Raw genomic sequence first — 25,198 nt, forward strand, 5'->3', positions numbered from 1 at the left:
CACAGCCTTCTTCTCTGGGTCCGTCTGTGTGTCCAGTCTCCCTCTCCTTTCTTGTGTAAGGACACCCGACGCTGGACTTAGGGCCCACACTAAGTCCTGGATGGCCTCCTACTGAGATCCTTAATGACATCTGCAAAAACCCTGTTTTCAAACACAGCTACCGGTCAGTCTGGGGAGGGGCCTGGAGATCTGCATTCCTTAAAAGCTTGCCAGGTGATGGTGCGGGGCGGTGGGTGTGGGAGCCCCGGGTGCTGGGGATTAGGACTCAGACATAGCTTTCGGGGGCCACAGTTCAACCCACTACAAACGGTGAGTGCACCCTGCGGTTCTGACTGTAAGAGGGCAAGAAGGTGGGTTCTCGAGACCCTTCCCCAGGCCCAGAGTGCAGGAGAGGAATAGGGTGTCCTTGTCCCCCACCCCCACTGGGACCCACACAAGACCCTGCTCTTGCTCTGACTTGCCCTTCACCATGCACAGAAGGCTCTGTTTCCAGACCCACCAGAGAGGCGTTCGAGGTCTCTGAAATTAGGACTGCCTGTCTGGGGAGAGAGACAGACCAACATGTTTTCCGGGAAGTGAGCAGACAGAGCAGGTTGATGGACAAAGCAACCGAACAGCAGACTCGGGCAAAATGAGGCCGAATGAAATCACTGGAAGGGAGCGGAGGGAATGTGGTGGGTTCGGCTCGCCCAGGACCGAGGTGTTTTCCAACTGGGAAAGGTGGACAGCCAGAAGTGGGCAGCTGGTCACCTGGCCTGGCGAGGCCTGCCATTTGGCATGCTGAATAGTCATGTCCCAACGTCCTCACCTACCCCAGATGTCCCAGAGCGGCCGACCCAGTCCCCAGCCACCCACTCGGCCCCCACTGCACTGTACTGATGAGCTAAGGGAGCAGCTGGGTTGGCAGGGGTGGGAGGACCCGGGCCGCTGGCCTTCGGACAGTTTTACTGAGGGAGGAGGGCCACGAAAGGAAGCCAGTGCCCAGGAGGAGGGTCAGGTAAAGGCCGGTGTAGGCAGAGTCCAGGAGGCCTGGAAGCCCCAGGGGCTCTGCCAGTGCAGGGTGGGCCCCAAATGAAGCAACTCAGCACACACGTGACTTGTCAGCAGGTCTACCTGCGCCAGGCAGCTGGGGTGTCCTAGGAGGAACACGCCAGCCCGTCCACTTCCTGTGAGGCACCAGGCAGGCCTCCTACACTTCCCGTGCCCATTATTGTCTGCAAAACGGACACCACAACGTTGTAAGGCTTAAATAAGACCCTTCGTGCGACGACATCTCCCTCCCTGCCCCACCTCGGTAGGAATCCACGGGGAGAAGCCAGACACCCCCAGAAAGGCACAGCCTTTGCAAGGCAGGCCACTTGAGGGCCCAGGAGCCGGCAAGCCTTTGGTTTGGGGTCAGGCTTCAATGTGACCTCAGCCCACATCTCTGCGGCCAGGTGGCCACAGGCCCAGGCCAATGAGAGACGTACTGCTGGGGGCAAGGCCGGGAGCAGAGGCGTGCCCCTCGGCGAAGTTTCCAGAGAAGGCTTGGTCTTGGCCAACAGGGGGCCTGATCCTGGGGTGGAAATCACGACGCCTGGGCAGCATTTATGCTCACCCAGCCTTCTCTGAATTCCCACAGTCCGTAACCCCGGAGGTGCTGAGTGAAATGAGGCAGAAAGCAATCCTGGAGGTAGAATGTGGTTCAGCGGCCCGGAAGATGCAGATCCTCCTGGGAAAAATGAGTAGGATCCTGAATTTCCTGACCATCCCTGATCTGGAAAACTTCATAGAGGCTGCCAGTTCCTTGGCAGTAGGCAACATGAAACGGAAGGAGAGATCGTACCTCCCAGACTAGGACAGCCACCAGCCGGTGACCGGCCACCCACCCACCCCACCCCACCCCCCGCCCCCCGCCAGCATCCGCTGAGCGTCTCAGAAAGGTGGAGTCATCAGGAGTGCCAAGGAAAACCCCAAAGCCCTCTTCAGGTCTTCTGAGGGTTGGTTTGTCATTTGGGACTTATCACAGCGCCTCAGTTTGGAAAACCATTTGTCAAGGGGCTAAGAGACTCTGTAGCCGGGCACAGAAAAGACTCGGCCCTGAGCCGATAGCACGAGAAGCACGTCGTTTCGGTAGTCAGTACATGTCAACACCCGCCCCGCTCGCTTCCACTGGTCACTTCCACGCGGAAGTTCTGTCACGGCCTACTTGGGTTGACTCAGGACACAGACGGTCTCAAAGCCGGCCTCTCCCAGCTGGCTGGATCAGGAGGCCACTCTTGGTGCAGTCCTGTGTGGTAAGGAAGGGCGGGGCTGTGTCTGGATATCTCTGCGGGGGGAGGGGCAGTTTCTAGAAAAGGGGGACTTAGGGGCCGGACAGCCCCCTACCGTGTGCCTTTTACACATCCCTGGGGTACCCCAGCTCCCCAGGATGACCTCCGCTGCAGCTTAAACCAAGACTGGATAGGAAACCCCTTCCTCCCAGCCAGCCTGGCAAGGGGCCAATGAGCCATCCCCCTGCTGCCACAGTGACACCAGAGCCCCACCTTCGCAGCCCGGCTTCCCTGCTGATCTCACCCTGCCTGCCACCAACCTTCACCGAAGTCCTCATCACCCCGAACCATGACAACTGGAAGAGAGGGCTGGCAGTGGGGGCCGTGCACAGTCACTCCCACCATCCGCCATACCTTGTCGGCAAATGGTATCATCAGCTAAAACAACAGTCGCCTGATGGCCAGGTCACGAGCCATAAATGACACCAGCACCGTAGGAGCCGCCCGTGCAAGCCCGCGTCAGCGTTTGACGTGCCCTGTTGGTTCTGTGCCCGTGCTCAGGGCGCACAGAAGCCCTTTTTCCAGCAGGCACTAGAGACCTAAGTTGGTCTCGGCAGCCGCCAAATTCCCCCAGGCTCGTGGTGGCTGTGTCTCAGAGCCAGCCCCCATGTCCCCCGCGCCCCGCCCCCCCATCCTCCATGGGACTGGAGGCAGGCCGCCAGGGCATTGAAGGCATCCATGGCCTGGGATCAGCCGGCCCCAGCTAGCTAGGGGACCCCGGGCAAGGTCGCAGCCCCCCCCCCCGTGACTCAGTTTCCTCATCTGTAATAGGAGGACGACCACAGAGCTCACCTCCCAGTTATACACCAGGGATGAGAGGCGTCAGTGTCGGCAAAGCACCCCGCTCCGTGCTGCTCCGTGTGGGGGGCTCCCCATCAGCGGCCGGGCCCTCGCCCGGATCTTTCTCCTTTCGCAAACCTGACAGCACTCTTCCACTAATGCAGAGCTTGGAAACAGGTGGCCTCGCAGAGGCGTTTCGTCTGGTCAGCCCCATTTTAACGTATCCCGTTGCCAACAGTTCAAAGACCAGAGATTTCACACGGAAGTATGGATTTCCGGCCCCTCCGTGCCGGTGTTACCCAAGAGTGGACACAACGGCACGGCCATCAGGGACTACCTTCCTCAGGGAACGCGAATCACCTCCCAGACCGGGAGGGAAACGAGGCGACCCGCCAGCCGGCCGGCCACGCGGCAGAGCCAGATCCCCCCCCCCCCCCCCCAATGTGCGCCAACGCTGTCCTCGCAGAGGCCACGCGCCGGGTGCCTTCCACCTCGGACACTTACTGTCGCAAGCCTCTGGCGGCTGGAGGTCCCGGATGAAGGGCTTCCCTCTGAAGGCAGGAGGCGAGGTTGTGTTCTGGCCCCGCCCAGCTTCTAGTGGGTCCTCCTGGGCTTCTAGTGGGTCCTCGGCGCGGCTGGAGCAAGCACCTGGCGGGTGTGTGTGTGTGTGTGTGTGTGTGTGTGTGTGTGTCCGTCTCCTTTTTTATACGAGCACCTGGGCTTCTAGTGGGTGTGTGTTTGTGTGTGTTTCCCCTTTTTTATACGAGCACCGCCTGGCAGGTGTGTGTGTGTGTGTGTGTGTGTGTGTGTGTGTGTGTGTGTGTGTGTTTCCCCTTTTTTATACGGACACCAGTTACACTGGATGAGGGGCCTGATCTACTCGGGTATGGCCTCATCTTGACTAATCACGTCTACACAACCCTATTTCCAAATAAGGTCCCGTTTCCAGTCCTACTGGGGGGGTAGGACTTCAACACAGGAATGTAGGGGGAGGGGGACACAATTCAACCGGTGACACACTCTCTGCCTCCCCCCCCCCGGGCCCCTCCCATACCCTCACCTTCCAGAGAGGGCAAATTCTGACTTACTATCATTTTATCTTCAGTGACTTGCGGGGGGAAAGGTACTTCCTGGGAAATGAAAATGAACTGAGTTGGTCTGTTTATGCACACCAACCCGCTCGGTTACACACAAGGGTCTCCTCACGGGTACCGTAAGGGGTGCGCGCACGCCCCAAGGCAAATGGAGCCTCGTGCGCTGCCCACAAAATTACAAATTCGGTAACTAATGAGGTCGTGCAACAGACACACACTGAGCACCCGCCGTGTGCTCAGGGTCCAAAGAGAAAAGAACAGGTTGTCTGCCCCCAGGGGGATTACCGAGTGGGCATCAGAGCAGCAAGCAAGAGCAAAACAGCCTAACCGTTCCTTTGTGGCGGAGCACAGCAAAGCAGAGTCCCCGGGGTGGGTGAGAGGGACGGGGTCACAGAATGAAGGGGGGGTGGCGGTGGGGGCACACGCTGGGGGCCCACGGGAGAGCTGACGGCCTGTGCAGGGACCTGGGGAGAGTGGGCATCTGGGGCAGACCCGAATAGAGCACGTGGAGACATGGTGGGGCGGTATCTTTCCTTGGCTGTCCAACCTCCAGCCGCTACCGAAGGAAATCCCCGCTTGTGAGTGGCTCTGGGGGGCAGCCGCGCCCTGCCTCCCACTACAGAAGCTTTGTGAACAGGGTTGCATCAGTCCGGGTCCAGGCGGGACACAAGCCGCACCGGTAATCTGAACGATCTGAACGGAGAAAATGTAGTATAAAGGATTAACCAGCTGACGCTAAACGAGAACCCAAAGAGAACTCAGAAAAGCAGGAAGAGCAGATGCAAGGCCCGGGTTCCCACCCCCACCCCGCCTCCGCTCCCCTCTCTGCAGAGGAGCCCAGCAGCGAACCGAGAACCTGGAGGGGCCCCCACCAGCACCAAGGGGGAGGCCGGCCGCCCCCGTTGACTGGTGGGGAATTTCACCGCAGTGCCGGGAGCTGCACGCTTCTTACTTGGAGACCAAGAAAGCTCAAGAAATCTCCCTAGAGAGCGAGCACCGCCAGCCTCCCAAGCACTGCCACTGCCTCAGCTCCGTGTAGACGGAAGATAACACACCAGAAACAGGAGGCCCCTTCCCCTGGGAAGCCTAACCCTGCACCCGCTGGCAAAGGAGGAATGTTCTCAGGGTCCAGCTCCCGAGTCTAAAAGAGGGGCCAGGGGCGCCTGGGTGGCGCAGTCGGTTAAGCGTCCGACTTCAGCTCGGGTCACGATCTCGCGGTCCGGGAGTTCGAGCCCCGCATCAGGCTCTGGGCTGATGGCTCAGAGCCTGGAGCCTGCTTCTGATTCTGTGTCTCCCTCTCTCTCTGCCCCTCCCAGTTCATGCTCTGTCTCTCTCTGTCCCAAAAATAAATAAATGTTAAAAAAAAATTTAAAAAATTAAAAAAAAATAAAAGAGGGGCCAAAAAAAGGTGGATGTGGAGCTGAGAGGCAATAAATCAGTAGGAACTGGCACAGACAGACACTGTCGTCCTGAGCTTGCCCAAGAGGAAGCAGCTGTGACGACGCCCAGTCCAGGACCCTACCACTGCCGTGGGCTGGACCAGCTCCTTCGGTTTTGAAAAAAACATGTAGATCTGTGATGTTTCCGGTTCCTGGCCCTCTGGCCCTCCAGCCTCTGGTCTGTCCGAGTCCCCCATCTCCTTCCAACAGAGCCCTTTCCTGCCCAAGTGAGACAGCGGCGTCTTCTGTGCGCGCCCTCAAGGAGCGGGCAGATCTGGAGGAAGGGTAGGGAGGAGGCGAGGCCAGCCGGACAGAGGTGCAGAAGACAGACAAGGCCATCAGAAGAAGGCAGACAAGCTAGTGGAGCCACCACCAGGAACAGGCGCTCCAGGGAGGGAGCAATGAAGTCCCTCTCTTCCGAGAAGCAACGTTCTCTCACCAACGTACCTCTCTGAAAACTAAGGTTGACTATTCTTTCTTGTAACCTGATAAATAGCAGAGGGGAATCTAAAGATACGGGGTTGTTAAGCCAGGGGCAAAATACAGACTTTTTACTGCTACTTCAAGAACACTAAATTTCAACACGACTACTTGTGCTGATGGTATTCAGGAAATTGGCAGTTTTGCAAAGAAAAAAATTATCTTTCAACTGATGAAACATATTAAGATGCTTCAAAAATGTCTTTCCACAATAATCATCCTACTAAAAGATCGACACAGTGTAAGTAAACTGAGGAAATCTGAAGAGATTGGTGGAGCGTACCAATGTCAATATTCCGCTTGTGATAACGCGTTCTACCTTCACACGATGTTCCCGTTGGGAGATACTTCTCCCACTACTATTTCTCATAACGGCATGTGAATCACAAGCTACCTCACTAAAAACTTCAATCGAAAAATATTTTTAAAAAGAATCCATGCACATTACAGACATGTAAGGACAAAGTAGGAAGCGAAAATCTTTATTTTTAAAAAAATTCACATTTATTAAAAACAGCGATTTCTAGCCAAATAATATAAAGCATTTTAAATTAATCGTTTGAAAGTATGTACACTCTTTGTATAAGTAAACACTTGAAACTGTACAGATTTAAACAAATATTCATTTAGCAAACAAGTTGGATCGCTACCACCTACTCAGCACTTTGTAAGATGTTCGAGTGTTTCAGGAATAAAAGATTCAAAACACAAGAATGAGTGCCATCAAATATTTTTATCCTTAAGTAGAACACAACTTGTTCTGTACATCAGATTAAATCAGTCACAGTAATGTACAATAATCATGCCCTCATTTCTTTGGAAAGGTTATTAAAAAATCAAATGTACATATAATACAGAAAACGGGATATTTTACAGTTTATTTCATTAGACATGTATTTAAAATAGTAAGTGGAAGTAAATATAATCTTCCTGCATCATTCATTTCATGTCAAAGAATGAATATGGACCCTCTTCACCTCTTTCCTTCCCAAAACAGACTGCTAAGCTCTATCAAGCCACATTCGTCACCAATTTAAACAGAGGTGAAAAACAAGTGACCTGTTTAAAATGACAGACATCGGGATATGCAACCTATGTACACACTGCGAGTCTGCTTGCAGGGGATGAGAAATGCCCTACGGTCCTGCAGAATGAGGTCTGCTGGCTACATTCCAGAACCCTCATCAGTGTTCTACTCCTAGATAGTGTTTGAATAATTCCCAACTCCTCCTGAACCAAAAAGCAGCCTATCCAATCAGGAAACAGTTTTCAGTAGGAAAACTCAAGAGACGTGCATAATTTATGTGATGATCCCCGACAGAGTACGGGAGATGTCAAGGGGTGGGCCACCTTCATCCTCCTGGTCTCGGTTAGTAGAACGTTTCCTGCTGTAGCAGGGCTAGAGGCCCACCGGCCTGGGGCCCAGCACAGCCGATGAACGGATGCACGGGACACGGAGGTGTTCACTTTTCCAAGAGCTACTAAAACCGAAGGCAGTGCACAGAAAGCCGGTGACCCTAACCTTCGTGCACGAGACGCACTATTCATCAGGTTTCCTTCCCTCCCCGACGTGCCGGATTTAAGGCACCTTAATTGGTACTTCCCACTCGCAAACACAGACTACTGCACCGTGAAGATTCTCATTAAAGATACGGCACATCTCTATTGTAGGGAGGCGCCAGGCCCTGCTTTTGAACGTTTCTGCACCTAAGCAGTTCAAGGAGTACAGACACTGGGACCTTACACGGAGTCCTTGCATCTTGAAACTACCTCACATCAAACACGCAGAAAAGATAACACCCCAGAGTCCCAGGAAAGCAGAGTGTGTTCTCAGATGCATCCAATCTACCTCAAACTAAACTTCAAAGTGATAGGAGAAACATTACATTAAATAGAGTGTAGAAATGAGATTTCTGGAAGTAAAAAAAATAGCCTCTGTGGAATGTTCAGTGGCTCAAAGTGTTGCAGTGTTTCAGGCTTTAACAAACCTTACTCTTAGAAGCTTTCTAATTAACTGTATTTCTGTAAAGTTCTTCTTCGCGCCCCTTACTGTAACCAATTTTCATTGCACGTCGTTTGCTAAGAACCATTTCGCTGCGTGCCCACCACAGCTACCCCGCAAAACTCCCGTTTCTCGTGACCATTTAAAGAAGGCAGTTCTCACACGCCTAGGTTAATCTTTGGCATTGTGATGTTTTTAAAAGGGAAACACCAATCTTTCCAACACTCTGCTTATTTTTCATTCTGTAGTCAGCACTGAGCAGCGCACCTGCGTGGTTCTCGGGAACATTCCCACAGACAGTTCCTCGGTGTCCTGCAGGCCGCCAGACTTCCCAGCCCGCTCCAACCGGACAGACATCGGCACGCACGGCCCGCCGGGCCTGGTTATTTAGAAACGGACAGGAGAAGGTTCAGCTGAAAAGCAAAGTGAAAGGCTATGTTAGTTCTGCTGTAGAACATCACACTCAAAAACGTTGCTCAGATCCTCAAATCAGAATGCGAGGAAAAACAAACAAAAAAACAAGAATGAGAGAAAAAGCCTCAGGGTTTTAAGAAGCCAAACGAACGTGGCTGGACCCACAATGCCGTTCTGATTTCTAAAGCAGCCGCGGGGCAGCGGGCTTTGTGGCGGCCTGTGAAGGGTCACCGAATCAAACTTATTTAGAATCCAATGAAAATGACAAGGAAAAAAACCCTACATCCTAACCCTGACAAGGGATAGAAATAAATCTCATCAGCTTCACCTTTTTCTGTGCAGAGTGTATTGTGGGAAGCGCTGTGTATAAGCTGAATTTTGTGAGTGACTATTTTAAATGCATAAGAACAGGCCTGAGGAGGGAATTTCAGCGCGCACGCGAACTCTGCCTGACCCCTGGAGCACCCTGCCCACCCGGTAAAGGAGGGCGTGACGCGGAGCGGCCCCCAAGGACAACCAGAGAAACCGACACACCGGGGGGCGGGGCAGGGGGACTGCAGTCTGCACACGGACAATCTGTCAGCCGGGCGAGAAGACTTGCGGTTAAATGAACTCGGCAAGGAACCCTTCCACACAGGACAAACTGTTTCAGTGATCAAAATAATTGTCCCTTAATCTCTTCTATAAACTTGCACTTCCGGTGAGAGGGATGCAAAATAACTGCTGTGTTTTTCCTGCCAAAAATACAAAACCTCAATCTAATCATGGCGGAACAGACGACACCAAATAAAGGGATATTAACTGGCCTGTCATGGTCAACAAAGCCGAAAAGGGGCACTTGGGTGGCTCAGTCGGTTAAGCATCTGACTGGCTCAGGTCATGATCTCATGGTTCATGAGTTCGAGCCCCACTTTGGGTGAGCTCCCCTTCTCTCTTCTCTCTGCCCTTGCTCACTTGCGCTCTCTCTCTCACACAAAAAAATAAATACACACACACACACACACACACGCACACACACACACAAAGCCCAAAAGGCTGAAGAGCTGCTCCAGGTTAAAAGAAACTAAAGAGAAGTGACACCTGAAAGCAACATCTGGGCTGGACCCCAGACCAGGAGAGACGTATCTATAAAGGACATTACTGGGACAACTGAAGAAATCTGATTATGGACTGTCGATTAGATAATAGTAGCAATGTTATATTTCCTATTTTGATCACTGCGTGGGGGTAGGGTCAAAGAATTCCTTGTTCTTGGGAAATATACAACCATTTCCAAGTAAAGGAGCACAGTGTCTCCCAACTTCCTCTCAAATTGCTTAAAAGAGGGGTGGAGTGGGAGGGGAAAGGAGAAAACTAAAGATAAAACAAATGGAGGAAAATGTAAACAACTGGGTAAAGTTCCTTATTACCAATATTACCATAAGGAATATTACCTTATTCCTATAAGTTTGAAATTACAACAAAAAAAAGTTACCCCCCAAAATCTGTGTGCTATATATTGGATCTTAAGAAAACGGGGCACAAACATTCCATTTACAGGGAATTTTTTTTTTTTTAAGTAACCTCTACACCCAACATGGGGCTTGAACTCATGACTCCGAAAACCAAGAGTCAGTCATACACTCTAGCAACTGAGCCGGCGAGGTGCCCCCCAACGGGTGACGGTAAGCCAGAGGGTTCCCTCCAGCAACAATCCAAGACTCTGGTTCCTACCTTGTGCGTAACTCAGCCAAGCTACTTAACCTTTCAGGACCATGGCTTCTTCATCAATAAAATGGGGCAAATATAGGGGAGTCAAGTAAAGATCAAATAAGATAATATATATCAAATGCTTAGAATAGTGCTTGGCAGCAGTCAGTAATATCAGCTATTATTATTATTATTTATTATTATTTTTATCTAGAAAAGGTTAATGGTTCTGAAAGAGGATCCAGGCACAGAATGATGGGTCTCTCTCTATCAGTGTTTTTCAAACTGTAGGTGGCGACCTACTGGTATCTCATGAAACCAATGTAGCAGTTCATCAAGAGAACACTGAACAAAGGCAGAGCAAAGCAACTGAGTTGTCCGTAAGAGTGATTATCTACCATAGAACTTTTAAGTTACAAACATACACATACACTAACGTGTGCATCCTGCCTGCAGGAGTCTAGTGGGAGCGCAGAGTCTGCATGTTTTTGGCAAGCCCCACCTGGCTACCCCACACCCACATTCACGCCGCTGGACACAACTGGAGGAAAACCAGTCAACCATGCTGAATGGTCTCTCTTGGATCCTTAACCACGGAACTCAAATGAGCCTGCCTCCTCCCTTTTAATGATGACCCTGCTTCCCGCTTCACTCACAAACATGAAGCCATCAGATGAGAGCTTCTATGAGGTCCTATCCTGTCCACCACCACGTGTGCCCAAACACTCAGTTGTCTTTCCTTTCACGACCGAACACCCCATACCTATGAACTAACAAAGGCTCCACCCTCCAAGTTCCGTCCCCCACTTCGCCACTCAAGGGCATTTTTTCCAGCATTATTTTCTCCCTCTCTCTGGATCCTCATGAATATACAAACATGCATTTTCCCCCATCTTTAAAAGAAAAAAAAAAAAAAAAGGAAAGATAATCCAGTAACAAATAATAATATTTATTTATAAGGTAAAGGAAGGAAAAGTTGGAGGGGACTGAAAGGAAAGCAGGACGTCTCCAATTCTACCTTATTCTAGAATTCTGACTTGGGAACCATGTAAGTAGTTTATATAATAAAAAAACAAAATTAAATCAAAGTGGTGGTAAAAACCTAACTATATATATATATCAAATTAGTATGTATAATCACACAGCACATAATTACTTCAAACGACTTATAAAAGAAGTATTTTAACTAAAATCCTGGAACCATAGACTCAGCTTTTTAAAATATGACCCATCTATCCATATAAAGGAATATATAAAGCCATAAAAAGAATAAAGTTCTGATACATGCTAAAACATGGAAGACTCTTAAAAACATTCTGGTAAGAGAAAGAAGCCAGTCCTAACAGGAAACATGCTATATGATTCCATTTAATGAAATATACAGAACGGGCAAATCCACAGAGACAAAAAGTAAATTATAGAAGGTGGAGGAACAGGGAATCTGCTAATGGGTATGAGGTTTCTTTTGGGAGGGCATGAAAATGTTCTGGAATTAGTGGTGATGGTTGTACAACTTAGTGAATATACTAAAAGCCAATGAACTGTCCACTTTAAAAGGGTGCATTTTATGGCATAGGAGTTCTATCTCAATTTTTAAAAGACCCCATTTCTCCTCCAGCTACAACTTTTCTCTCCCAACGTGTTAAACCCCCCTGAAAGACTCACCCACACTCACTGCCTGCAGTCCTTCCCCCAACTCTCCACCCACTCTGATTAGGTTCCCACAGCTTCTAGTCCTTACACATATAAAACCTGTAAGCTATACCAAACTTAAAACCAGAAATAAAATACCCTCCTTAGTACCAGCCTACTCTAATACATAACACATGCTCAATAAAAACTAGCTGGCTAAACTGAATACATGAATAATAGTAAACACAGACTGAGCTCTATATTCAGTTCTTTAAACTTAGAAGTGTTTCATTCTCTCTCCCTAACATCGAATCCCTAAAATAACTTTTTTTCATTTGAAATGTGGGCCTCATTTCATGCATACTTCAAATAAAATTATTTAAAAACTTAAATAGCATTATTTGAATTTTCACAAACAGTTCATTCATGTTAAACACAGCAACTTTCAAAATCAGAAAGGATTAAAAAGCAAAATTATAAAGCCATCACCAAAAAACTAAGACAGCAACTCAAAGTTTGAATTCCTGCTCATCAGAATAAAATAATGTACAATTTTTACTTTTTTGAGACAGAGAGCAAGCATGCACGGGGGAGAGGGAGAGGGAGAGGGAGAGGGAGAGGGAGAGGGAGAGGGAGAGGGAGAGGGAGAGGGAGAGGGAGAGGGAGAGGGAGAGGGAGAGGGAGAGGGAGAGGGAGAGGGAGAGGGAGAGGGAGAGGGAGAGGGAGAGGGAGAGGGAGAGGGAGAGGGAGAGGGAGAGGGAGAGGGAGAGGGAGAGGGAGAGGGAGAGGGAGAGGGAGAGGGAGAGGGAGAGGGAGAGGGAGAGGGAGAGGGAGAGGGAGAGGGAGAGGGAGAGGGAGAGGGAGAGGGAGAGGGAGAGGGAGAGGGAGAGGGAGAGGGAGAGGGAGAGGGAGAGGGAGAGGGAGAGGGAGAGGGAGAGGGAGAGGGAGAGGGAGAGGGAGAGGGAGAGGGAGAGGGAGAGGGAGAGGGAGAGGGAGAGGGAGAGGGAGAGGGAGAGGGAGAGGGAGAGGGAGAGGGAGAGGGAGAGGGAGAGGGAGAGGGAGAGGGAGAGGGAGAGGGAGAGGGAGAGGGAGAGGGAGAGGGAGAGGGAGAGGGAGAGGGAGAGGGAGAGGGAGAGGGAGAGGGAGAGGGAGAGGGAGAGGGAGAGGGAGAGGGAGAGGGAGAGGGAGAGGGAGAGGGAGAGGGAGAGAGAGAGAATCTTAAGCAGGCTCCATACCCAGCATGGAGCCCGTCGTGGGGCTCAGTCTCCTATCCATGAGATCATGACCTGAGCCAAAATCAAGAGTCAGACACTTAACTGACTGAGCCACCCCAGGTACCCCAGTAATGTATAATTTTTAAAATTAAAATTAAAAACATAGTTACTCAAAGACATTATCTATTCAAGTAAAACAACCAAGAAGGAATAAAAGTAACAAGGATCCAAAAAAAAATTTTTTTTTTTTTTGAAAAGGGGCGCCTGGGTGGCTCAGCTGGTTGAGCATCCGACTTCGGCTCAGGTCATGATCTCACAGTTCATGAGTTCGAGCCCCGCGTCGGGCTCTGTGCTGACAGCTCAGAGCCTGGAGCTTGCTTCCGATCCTGTGTCTCCCTCTCTCCCCAACTCCGCCTGCCTCTCCCCCACTCTCACTTTGTCTCACTCTGTCTCTCAAAAATAAATAAATGTAAAAAAAAAATTAAAAAAGTAACAAGGATCTTCTGATGATGGATTACCTGTTCCATAGAAGGACAAGCAATGATCTGGGTATCTTCAGGGCTAAAATCTTCCTTCAGCAAAACATGGAATTTCTGGAAAACTTGCTGAATATTATTCTTAGAAAGAAGAAGAGGCAATCATATTAAATGAGTCACCGGAAACATGTGGTTGTCTTGAACACGAAGCACCAAGAATGTTAAATCTTTTTAAGTTTTCATTTAAATTCCAGTTAACATACAGTGTGATATTAGTTTCAAGTGTTCTATATAGTGAGTCAACACTTCCATAAACACATACTGCTCATCATGACAACTGTACTCGTTAATCACCATCACCTATTTCACCCGCCTGCCTCCTCTCTGCTAACTATCAGTTTGTTCTCTACAGTTATGTGTCTGTTCCTTGGTCTGCCTCTCTCTAAGAACGCTAAATCTTTTTTTTTTTTAATATTTATTTATTTTGAGAGAGACAGAGCATGCAAGCAGAGGAGGGACAGGGATAGAGGGAGAGAATCCCAAGCAGGCCCTGCACTGTCAGTGCAGAGCCCGATGTGGGGCTCAAACTCACAAACCGTGAGACCATGATTTGAGCTGAAATCAACAGTCATACACTTAACCCACTGAGCCACCCAGGCAATCCTAAAAGAATGCTCAATCTTAATGATATTAGCCAAACAGTGGAGGAAATGTATCTTTCATCAGATTACCAAAGACATATAATTTGTACTTAATAATTCACATGCTAGCACAACCTAAGACTTATCAGAATACACTCCCTGGAAAAACTAAACTCTAGTAATCCCTGTCCCCACCCCACCCCCACCCCCCCAGGTCCCCCCGAGAACAGTAAGAGCCCCCAGCAGCAATTTCTCACACAAAAGATAATAAAGTTTCCAGATACATAGAATGTACTTTAAAAATCAACCAATGCTTCGGTAAAGATGTGAGCTCAACACAGAGCTGGAAGTTATGAGCACTAAATTTGCTCTGACATTTAATCCCTGGGCGGCCACTGCAAGCCATTTATTTCCACTACTCACCAGTAAAATGAAGCATAATTCCTGAAATGGTGCTTTCTCAAATACTGGGCTGCATTCAATGTTAGGGTCTGATGACTTTTTTTTTTTTTTTTTTTTTACTAATTTGTACTTTAAGGTCAAAAGTATCTTGTTGCCATAGGTAACATAAAGAACTTAAAACAAAGGGGTGGGGAGGATATAATCAGGCAGGTCCTGGCTTGTAAGCCCTTCAAGAATCACAGTGATTATTAATCAACTTTCCTAGAATCGTATACCAACATTTTTAAATTTCACAGGAAGAAGAAAATAGTAGACACGGCAAGAACCCTTGAAGAGACTGGCCAACATTCAAATAAAATATCACAATACTCACCCTAACAGGTTTAAACAAGATGAACTCTGTATCTTTATTGGATAGGTACAACGACATACTTCTCAAGGTCAGAGGCAGCTTCGCTTTTATTGTCTTGTAGGCACTTGCTACAAGCTCACAGACCTTTGCTGGAAAGAATGGACCTTGTTAGTATTACAAAGAAAAAGGGAAGAAACACTTCCATTTTCATTCAGAGGAATAAAGGGAGAGAAAAATGGCCAAAGAAAAGATCTCTATGTGCCCCCAATTTTATTTCACTCTTCCTATCTACCAAGTTTAATTACAAGCCCCTATAAACATTCACTACGTATCTGCTATATACAAAATTCTACTTCCAAAGGCTGGGGCAGCAAAAGAATTCCCCCAATACCCTTCAGGACACTTATAGGGGCTATAATAGTGTTCCTTTGGAATTCCTAGGTGACTGTTAAGATAAAATAAAAAATTATTTGCAGAGAGACACTAGGAAGAATTACTTATGAATGAGCTTACTCATTTACAGAACTGACTCACAGTAAGAGATGCTCTCTTGTCTTGTGAGATCATCCCAACAATATCCACACATATTTAATGGTAATTAAAAACCCATCTGTTACATTCATATACTGTATTATCAGAAAGGGTAAAGAATTCCAGAAGACTAACTGACATAATTACGTAGACCACGGTATAGTGTCTGAAAAGAAATACAAATGAAAAAGAAGAATAGTAATCTGTATGAGGTGATTTAAAAGAGGAAACTACCTAGAAAGCTGTAAAGGAAAAGAATGATTAATAATTTCAAAGATGTTCAATTTCACTCATGATTAAAGAATTGTGTATTAAAACAATGGATGGGGCGCGTGGGTGGCTGAGTCAGTTAAGCATCCAATTCTTGATTTTGGCTCAAGTCATGATCCCATGGTTTATGGGATCAAACCACCCCCACCCACCCTATGCTAAGCATGTAGCCTGATTGGGATTCTCTCTCCCTCTCCCTCTCTCTCTCTCTCTCTCTCTCTCTCTCTCTCTCTCTCTCTGCCCCTCCCTGGCATGTAGACACTCTCCCTCTCTCGTTCTCGCTCTCAAAAACAAACAAGCAAAAATCAATGGAGATATTTTTGGACTGGTAAAAATTACTAAGACTATGAATAGCCACATTTGGTTAAGGGTGTGCAGAAACAGGCCTTCTAGTCCACCGCCCCTGGAGTATATAAATTGGTTCAACCTCTCTAGAGGATATTAGGCAAGGTCTAGCAAAACTGAAAATACACATATACTCTATTGCTTAACACTGCCACTACTAGAAACTTACCCTACGAATATACTTACGAAATACCAAAATACGTGTGTACAGGGACATTTATAAAAGAATGGGTGGGGAAAAAATACTACATACATTATCTATTAATAGAATTATCAAACTGTGCTACAGTGATGCATTCCACACATCCATTAAATAGGATGCACAGAGCTGGATGTGGCGGTATAGAAAGGGCTCCAAAATACAGAATAAGTTAAAAAAAAAAAGGGGGGGGGGAATATAAGTATAATCTTATGTTTACAACATTTGTAAAGTCCGTATATGCTGGTACATATATAATAACTGGGGGAAAGAGACTATTTATAGTGGTTACCTTTGAGAGGACTAGCTTGGAGGTGGAAAACAGAATTACTTTTCGTTTTATATACTTCTTAATAGCTCATTTTTTATATCATATTCAACTTTTTTTTTTTAATTGAGGGTGGTAGAACGGGGTAAGAAAGTATCAAGGCTCTCGAGAAGAAAGAACAAACAATCCGGGAATTGCTTATTTTTCATAGAACAGATGAATGCTCCTACAGGGCACTTAATTCCATGGGCTCTGGTCCTGTCCTAACACACTTCAAGAATCCCTAAGTCAGTTTTCAGAGCCCTTGGTAACCAAATGGTGGGTGTGAGGCCACCCATAGAGCCCTCTAATTCCTATGAAGGTGTATTTCTCAGAGTAAGTTAACAAACTGGCATCCTAATTTATAACCTAATCTCCTTTGAGTCTATCGTGAAATGATCCCAGAAACCTGATCAAGTCTGCATGAACCAGTCATGTTGGGTGTCCAGGGCCCCAGACAGGTCCCTAGATTGTTCTTGAGGCTCCCACCCCAAAAGGGCGAACATCTCTCTGCCATTTGAAAGTGGACTTCTGGTCATACAGGTGAAGAAAAAGCAACTCCACAGCTCCACGCGGCTACACGGGACCGAGGATACGACCAGGCAAACCAGAGTGCCACTGCTGTATCTGCCAAACGTCCTCCCTCACGACGACAGGAAGTGGGTTCATGACAAAAGAGCAAGCCCCACTGCAACCTGTCCTCCTGTCAGCTTCCTTCTGTCCACTCCTGTTTTACTAATGACTGTGCTAGTAATGCTTCAGAGCACGGCAGGCCTGACACTGGGAGCTCCACTAAGATTCCGCTGGAGAAAATGACAGCCCTGCCTTGAGTGAGAGAGAATCCTTCCAAAGAGGAAAGAAAAATATATTAATTACGCATCAAGTCCCTGGGCTTGGATGTATTAAATACACCTATACCTGTCTGTTAGATTCTACCTCTTTCAAAAATAGCTCTTGCACCCCCAAGAGTTTCATTTGTATAAACGTTCAAAATAAAATCAGCTATTTCTAAATAAGTCCTGTAAGTGACTGAAACCTTGAGCCACAGTCCCAATTAGCCCAAGGGTGGTGAGAACTCCTTCCGGAACGGTGCTGACTTACGGAGTGACCAGTCTGATCCTGACTGTGAGGGGCCAGGACAGGTGGCTACCACCACAGCCAACTCCGATTAGAATGTCCAGTGTTACAGTAAAAGAATCTCGTTTTCTGTCTTCTGACAGAACGTGCTACCGCACCGAGTATGATCTCTGTCCGCTGGTAACATAATGAAGATTTCAATCTCACACGTGATACAAAGGTTTCAAATAATGAAGACGGTAAAACATTCACTGTCTCCATCACAATGAGCAAAAAGCCTAAAACAGTCACAAAGTTTATCTGCAATAAAGCAAATCAAGGCAAACCTATATAACATCATCAAAGTTCATGGGACAAAGTTTTGAAATAAAATCCTGTCTTCCATTCAAACACAAGTGATAACTCTGCACATTTGCAAATCCTCCTGTGAGATACTCAGCTTCCCCTTCAGCTTCTTAGTTCTGGTTCAACTTCAAATTAACCTGAGGCATTAATAAGAATAACTGAAAATGTTTAGAATGGCCTCAGCTCTTTTCCCCAAAAGAAATAAATACCTGACAAACATTAACATTCTTTGGATATTGAAAACCCACTGTATTAAAGACCTAACACCAGTCAATTTTTTATGGATGCTAAACCTGAATTTGGATCTGTCTCACTCTGAGCAAAAAGCTGCCCCACCAACTCAGATACAGCCTGTCCGTAATTAAAAACAATATTTTTTTTTGCCATTTTGCCCTTTTTGGTTTCAAAAAATCTCTATCATGATATGGGCCGGAGAACGGCGAAAAATACTAATCTACCAAAACGCTTCATTCCAGTTTAAACGACAACTTAAAATGCCACAAAACAAACCAAAAGTAACCCACAATGTCAGGATTTTAAATGTCTGAGGGCTAACTCTAAAGACAAAAAAAAATTTTTAAAAATCCCTCTGGCACAAAAAAAATTTACATTTAGGGAAGAGTAAGACTGGAACATCTCAAGCATCATCTGCCAATCAGACAATGATATCGTCTGCCAATTCCCCGCAAACACAATTTTCATAACTTTTCTCGAACACTCTAAAATGTTAACAAACAGAGGAAGTAACCTGCATAAAATGTGAAACAAAGTAATGACCCAGCACTTCTTCCTTTACTACTTGAGAACAGCAGCGCCCCCTCCGTAATCTCGGACCACCACACACAGAACTTTGATTAGAGCTCTAGCACAATGAAAAGCAGGTGTACAGAATCAAAGTGTTTCCATCTAAGCCACGTTTCATTTTTAACTCGCGTGTGTGTATTTCTTAATTCTTCTTTCCTTGGAATGCTTTTTGAAATGCAGGTAGTGTTGGCCCATTAAGACCTGTCAGCTCCAAACTACATCCTGCTCAACACAAACCACAGGAGGAGCAGGAAACCAACTCGAAGCTGTCAGAGACCATATAAATGCAAATTAATCAACATCCCAAAAAAGAAATCCCAAATAGTAAAATGTGAATACCTGGCTGGGCCCAAGGCTGCTGTGAAAGAGTATACTTGGGTCCTCCCTGACTGGCCATCGTCTTTAATGCTGAAACCTGGCGGATGAGACAAAAAGAAAAATGTCACCACTCTTGAAGGACACACGACACTATCTGAACCTATTAAAACGTAATGATAGTCAAAGGTGTAATCCTAAAAACTGCATCATAACGCATAATCCTTTCAACTAATAACACATTTTAAAAATTCTTTTGTGATTTTAAAGGCCTATGCTGTCTTGACTTTGTCCTGAACACCAATGTCCTGAGCATTTTACAGAAGGCAAAACTGAGGACCCAGGGAAATATATACACAAAACAGGTCTTTTTTTAAGTGGATTACATTCACATTAAATTATTACCGTATGCTGTTAGAAGAGTGTCACCCCAGCAGGACAAAATCTCCTTCACATACCTAGAAATGCTATTTTTACTTTATCACAGGCAGAGAGAATGTTATGAAGACAAATAGGACTTGATTTCAAGTAGCCTCAAAAGGCACACTCTACCAACCAGTGTTATAGGTAGATTTGGATGCCCGCCTTTCAGTCGTCTCCCTTTTCATTGCTCAGCCATCAGTACAGAGAAGCAAATCAAAAAAGTACATCTGGCTGCTTGGGCAAGTCTGTTCTTAAGATGGCAAATTATGGTGGGGCTAAGGCATAGTTGGGGAAGGTGAAGGACAAAAACCGCATAAAACATTTTTATTAATGGACTGTTAGGTGCCTGTGGTCCAGGCTGTGACCTTGGCCGCACTGCAGTCTCATCTCAGGAGAAAAATGTGAGAGCCAAGTCTTTCGAATAAAGAGGGCCACAAAAATATTTAGGCAGAAGATGGGCACAGACAGGACACAACATTAACTCCGATCCAAACTCACACTCCTGACCACTCCAGGCCTTTGCTCATGCTGCCGGGTGTATAAAATCACCCCTTTCCTATGTCACTCAATTCCTCTCTGTATCTAATTTTTATGCTGAGCTGCAGCTTTTAAAAACAAATCACATATAGGATTATAGATTAGACAATGCTAAAAGAGAAACATGCTCATGTTCAGTATATATTATCCAAAATATTTCCCAACATAAATATGTAAACATGTTCATAAGTCTACATTTATAAAAATAGGAACACGGTGCTTGGACATCTTTTTTTTCCCCCACTTAACTCTAAATTCTGGACATTTTCTGTGTCCAACAGTTAGGTTTTAATAGTAATGACTTCCTATTATTCCACAGATTATTCCTGAAGTTAATCAATTTCATAATGACATAAATGCTATAGGTTTAGACTGTATTAATTATTTTTATATTAAAAAGCAACACAAGCTTGTATCCCCATCTCTGTTGTCTAGGTAATATACTTATCTTTAGGTCAAAGTGCAAAGAGCCTTTTCTTCAAAAGTCTTCCCCAATTAACCCTATCTTGTCCAAAATCCCTACGAGATGAACACAGACCCATCACTGTCCCATGATGACACTGCTATACACTTCATCATGTTTACATATTTTCTATCTTAATTTCACATTGGGTTATATAACTCCTTGAGAACAAAAATTAAATTTATAGGTCAAATTCTGTCACATGCACTACAATCAGAAAAAAATTTAAACTTAAAGTGTTGCTGCAGAAATTAATAATACTTCAGAGACAATATTAAGAATAAACTCACAACACTTCAGTAAATTGCTTGAAAGAAAAATGAATATTGCCAAATACAATATTTTTAGCATAAACTGGTCCCACCAGGGGGAAACACCTTTAGCGTAGTTATAAACTGGAAATGTACTTCCTTTAAAATGCTTTCATTTGGGGGGCGCCTGGGTGGCGCAGTCGGTTAAGCGTCCGACTTCAGCCAGGTCACGATCTCGCGGTCCGTGAGTTCGAGCCCCGCGTCGGGCTCTGGGCTGATGGCTCAGAGCCTGGAGCCTGTTTCCGATTCTGTGTCTCCCTCTCTCTCTGCCCCTCCCCCGTTCATGCTCTGTCTCTCTCTGTCCCAAAAATAAATAAATGTTGAAAAAAAAATTTTTTTTAAATAAATAAATAAATAAAATGCTTTCATTTGGATTTTTGCTAAAGGAAAACCTGATCTTCACATTTGTCATATTTTATTATAACATTTCTGCAGCATTTACAGAGTCTATTACAGAAATGATCTTCTGGTCCTCATAATACCCTTAAGCAGGGAAGAGGGATACAACAGCCCTATCTCTGCTTGCAGACAAGAGAAAAGCAATGCTTGGAGAAATACCTTGCTACCATTTCACTCAGGAGGTGGTGGAAGGGGGCCTAGAGAGAGCTCAGCTTTCCTGAGTCAAAATTCTAGGCTCTCTATTATACCCATGACCAGTTCAACCCCTACTTAAAGGTTTGTTGCAAGCAATGTTCAGTACAATGGAATTCTAAAACAATAAGAAAAAGTATCATTTTTGAGTTGGACAGAAGATATCTGATCCAAATTGTTTTCATATGAACTTCTGTCTCCAACATTCCCTTAAAGGTCAAATAGTTACAGAAAAAGTTATTTTTCAAGGAGCCAAGAAATAGGGCAATAGAACATATATGTTCTTCTAGCATTTTTTTTTTCTCAAGAAACTTCATTAATTGTACCAAAAAAATCAGGGAGGATGTTTACACCAATCAGATTAAGAGTCTGTAGAAATGTTTGTCTTCTGTATGTTGGGTCACTCTGCAAAACTTTAGTTTCTCAATCTGTGAAATGAAGATGTTCTACTTCCTCTAGGTGCCAGGAAGGTATTGAGAATTAATGAAAACAAAGCATCTCAACAAGCAGACCCAAGGAAGAAGCTGTCTGAACAAGAAGGCCAATTTACAGCAGATGACAGGGAACCAGAATCATACCCAAGTCTGTAGGCTCAAAAACAAGTCTTCAGACAGCCTAAGAATGTTCTCTCCACTCACACGGTTTGTTTTATTATGCAAACCCATATATATTTTAAAAACCAGTCCAAACTTAAAAACAAGCTGAGGACATTTTGTCAATGAGGCTTACACCCAAATGGTAAAATGCGGAGACCTCCAAGCATACATCCAAATCAGAGATGAAATACGGTTTCCTTTCTGCACCTACGGACGCTGCTTTTCTTGCAATCATTCATCAAGGTACAATCACTGGCTGCCTTATAAAATGCCAACTATAATAAAAGAGGCACAAGATTCTGCACTTGCAGATTTACCTTTAAAGAAAATCATTTTCAAGTTTTAAAATCGTTTATTCTGCCTCTGCTATTCTAGTAACATTCACCAGATAAGAAGTGAAAAATGTTTGGTCCACAAATTCGAAGAAGCAATGCCTTAAATGATCACATTTATCTGTGTGAACTCGAGTGCTTCCGCTGTATGCCTGTGCGTGTGTACGTCTTTGTCTCTGACTCACTGCACTCCAACAGGATGGGGGAAGGGACCTGAATTTGGAATAAGATAACATAAAAGGGATGCTCAGTCCTCTGAGCTGTAGTATCTACTAAATATTCTGACTGGAGTCTGAAGAGCAGTGAGGGACCGAGGTTGACAGAAGATAATGAGGCAACAGTGAATGATATGAGCAAGGGCAACGCTGAGACTGAGCATGGGGGATGGGACTGACTTCTCAGTGATGTCCAGAGGCAGGGCCTTTCCCTCCCCAATCCCTCCATGAGTACTGTATTTTAAAAGAGGTGTCCCCGCTATAGATGTGTAGCACGTTCATGGAGAACCATTATATGATTCAGGCTTGGAACACATGTTTTCTACATAAAACCTCTCTTTTTTTTTTTTTTTTTTAAGATTTTATTTTCATGTAATCTCTACATCCAGCTTGGGACTCGAACTCACAACCCCAAGATCAAGAGTCGCATGCTCCACCGACTAGGCCAGCCAGGCACCCCATAAACCTCTAATTTAAAAAAAAATGTTCAATGGGCACTGAGGAGGGCACCTGTTGGGATGAGCACTGGGTGTTGTATGGAAACCAATTTGACAATAAGTTACATTAAAAAAATAAAAATAAAAATAAAAAATGTTCATAGTGCCCAGAGCCTTCCAAAATGCACAATTACAGAGTTATACCAGATTTACCAAACCTATACTAACTCACTTAGACAGCCACATCAGTGAATTTATATTCTCTTGACTTCTACAAAGACTGCTTTTCCAGAAAAACCCTTTAATCCTAGATTTCATTATAATCCACTTGCTTATGTCAGAAGATTCATTCTGCTGCTCTGTTATTGCAGAATACTCACCTACAATATTTCCCATCAGTATTAACATGGATACTCTCCCAAAAATACAAACACATATAAGGGTACAATCTACACACATAAGGACAATTTCAGCAAAAACTATAATGACTTGCCTGTAAATAACAAAGTATCAATACTTGTGCCATTTTTTAAAATTCAAAACCCAGTAAGAAACATTTCTACCACCCTCCTTTTAAATTTATGTGGTGGGGGAAAAACACACATACTCCAAATACTTAACATGAATGGACTGAAATCCAGTAAACATGTACCATATGCCAATGATAAACAAAAGAGGAGCTTGACTGCTTTAACATTTCTGTATTTGCTTTTTTGGTATTTATTATTATTTTTAAAAACAAATACCTTCTGACTTTCAAACGAAAGTCACAGGCTTCAAGCATAGTAGCGTTGATGGCCCCAGCAAAAAAAATTTACTCACAGACAATTCACTTAGTTGACTCCTGGTCCTTTCAAAGATACATCTGTCTCCCCAGTTTGGACTTAGGTAAGTAAATTTGAGATGAAAGGCTGTCATATTTTAATTCTTTTTATAATGTCCTCCAATACATGTCCAGACAGATAGCAGACGCTTAATAAATGAAAGCTAATTTCAAGGCTTTTTTAAGCATTTTTATGAAGTCCTTCGTAACCGTACTCAAGTATTAAAACAAAATGAAATAACAACGACAAAAAACCCCGATTAGGTCGAAACAGGAAAGTCAAAATAGCCATAATCTGATTTTTTCATTGCTAGCCTTAGCCAGCTGATGGATTTTGGCTAGGAGTCAATATTTGCACTCTTTCTCTTAAAAACCAAAAACCGTGTAAGCGTATCTAAAAGTCCAAACCAAAAAGCTTCCGTAATAGGAAACATGGTGATTTCCCAGACGGAATCATTAAGATTTGGGCTTACTAGTTGCTGTCTCCTGCCAGAGTTTTCACAAGAGAGTAATTCAAAAGGAAATCGAAGGAAGAATTCAAAATTACTTTAGCAAATATGCACCAAGGTCTCTACCTTTGTCATGAACTCCTCCAGCTGCTCTACAAACTGCTTGGTCTGCTGCTGAATAAACTGCTCACAGGCCGATTTCAGATGACGGTCTACATCTTTTTTAGAGTCAAGATAATGTTCTCTTATCTCAGGAGTACCCTTAAAAAGAAGATGACAATTTCCTCCTGTTTTTATGTGCCTAGAAATGACCAGACGTGTAAAGAATGCCGTTTATCTCCCGCCACCAATGAAACAGACTCCTTCTCACCTCCAACAAGAACTCTATCAAGGCGTTGTTGCTATTCAGCCTAAAAAATCTTGGGACAGTCATAGGGTTCAGGATTTTAAACGCTGCATCTGCGAAACAAAATTACTCATCCCGTGAACACGTACGGTTTTAAGAGAAAAGCCGAGTTACGGTTTCAGTGTGTTAATATACACCGGTTCTCTGTTACCACAAAGCAAGAGAAGTTTCATTTCTACCAACTCACCACCATGGATGGAGGAGCGTGAGATCAGCGGCAACCACAGCTACAGTACCCACCACACAGTTATTTTCCACAAGTCAGACTTGGGACATGACTATTGATCTCAATTACTCATTTACAGAAAAAAAAAAGAAAAATGATAAATGGTAATTGATATCTTAAAATGTCACTGCTTTACTTTTAGGGTGCTAAACAGGTTTTTCAAAAAAAAAAAAAATAATTCATATACTTACCCAGCTTCGTTTGTCAGGATCCTGCCTGGCACAGAAATTTATTCATTTGAAAAGGAGAGTGAATAAACTCATGTGTCA

General features: G+C 45.2%; 2 protein-coding genes across 5 annotated transcripts in view; one reads left to right on the plus strand and one right to left on the minus strand.

Moving 5' to 3' along the window:
• Positions 1-1,837, plus strand: part of ERICH6B (glutamate rich 6B) — a 54,276-nt gene extending 52,439 nt beyond the window's left edge. The window contains exon 13 of one of the 2 annotated variants that reach the window (XM_019826676.3): positions 1,622-1,837. In XM_019826676.3, the coding sequence (XP_019682235.3) occupies positions 1,622-1,837 (216 nt within the window). The remainder of the gene's footprint in view (positions 1-1,621) is intronic. The other variant, XM_045053212.1, reaches the window with a different exon arrangement.
• A 4,723-nt stretch (positions 1,838-6,560) lies between these two features.
• Positions 6,561-25,198, minus strand: part of COG3 (component of oligomeric golgi complex 3) — a 72,959-nt gene continuing 54,321 nt past the window's right edge. For 2 of the 3 annotated variants that reach the window (XM_006927301.5, XM_003980400.6), the window contains exons 18-23: positions 24,668-24,756; positions 24,424-24,558; positions 19,145-19,220; positions 14,949-15,076; positions 13,575-13,673; positions 6,561-8,520 (exon numbers count right to left, since the gene is read on the minus strand). In XM_006927301.5, coding sequence (XP_006927363.2) covers positions 8,491-8,520; positions 13,575-13,673; positions 14,949-15,076; positions 19,145-19,220; positions 24,424-24,558; positions 24,668-24,756 — 557 coding nt within the window. In that variant the 3' untranslated portion in view covers positions 6,561-8,490. Of the gene's footprint in view, positions 8,521-13,574; positions 13,674-14,948; positions 15,077-19,144; positions 19,221-24,423; positions 24,559-24,667; positions 24,757-25,198 lie in introns of those variants that run through there. The other variant, XM_019826762.3, reaches the window with a different exon arrangement.

The sequence above is a fragment of the Felis catus genome, chromosome A1 (assembly GCF_018350175.1).
Source record: "Felis catus isolate Fca126 chromosome A1, F.catus_Fca126_mat1.0, whole genome shotgun sequence".
Lineage (NCBI taxonomy): Eukaryota > Metazoa > Chordata > Mammalia > Carnivora > Felidae > Felis > Felis catus.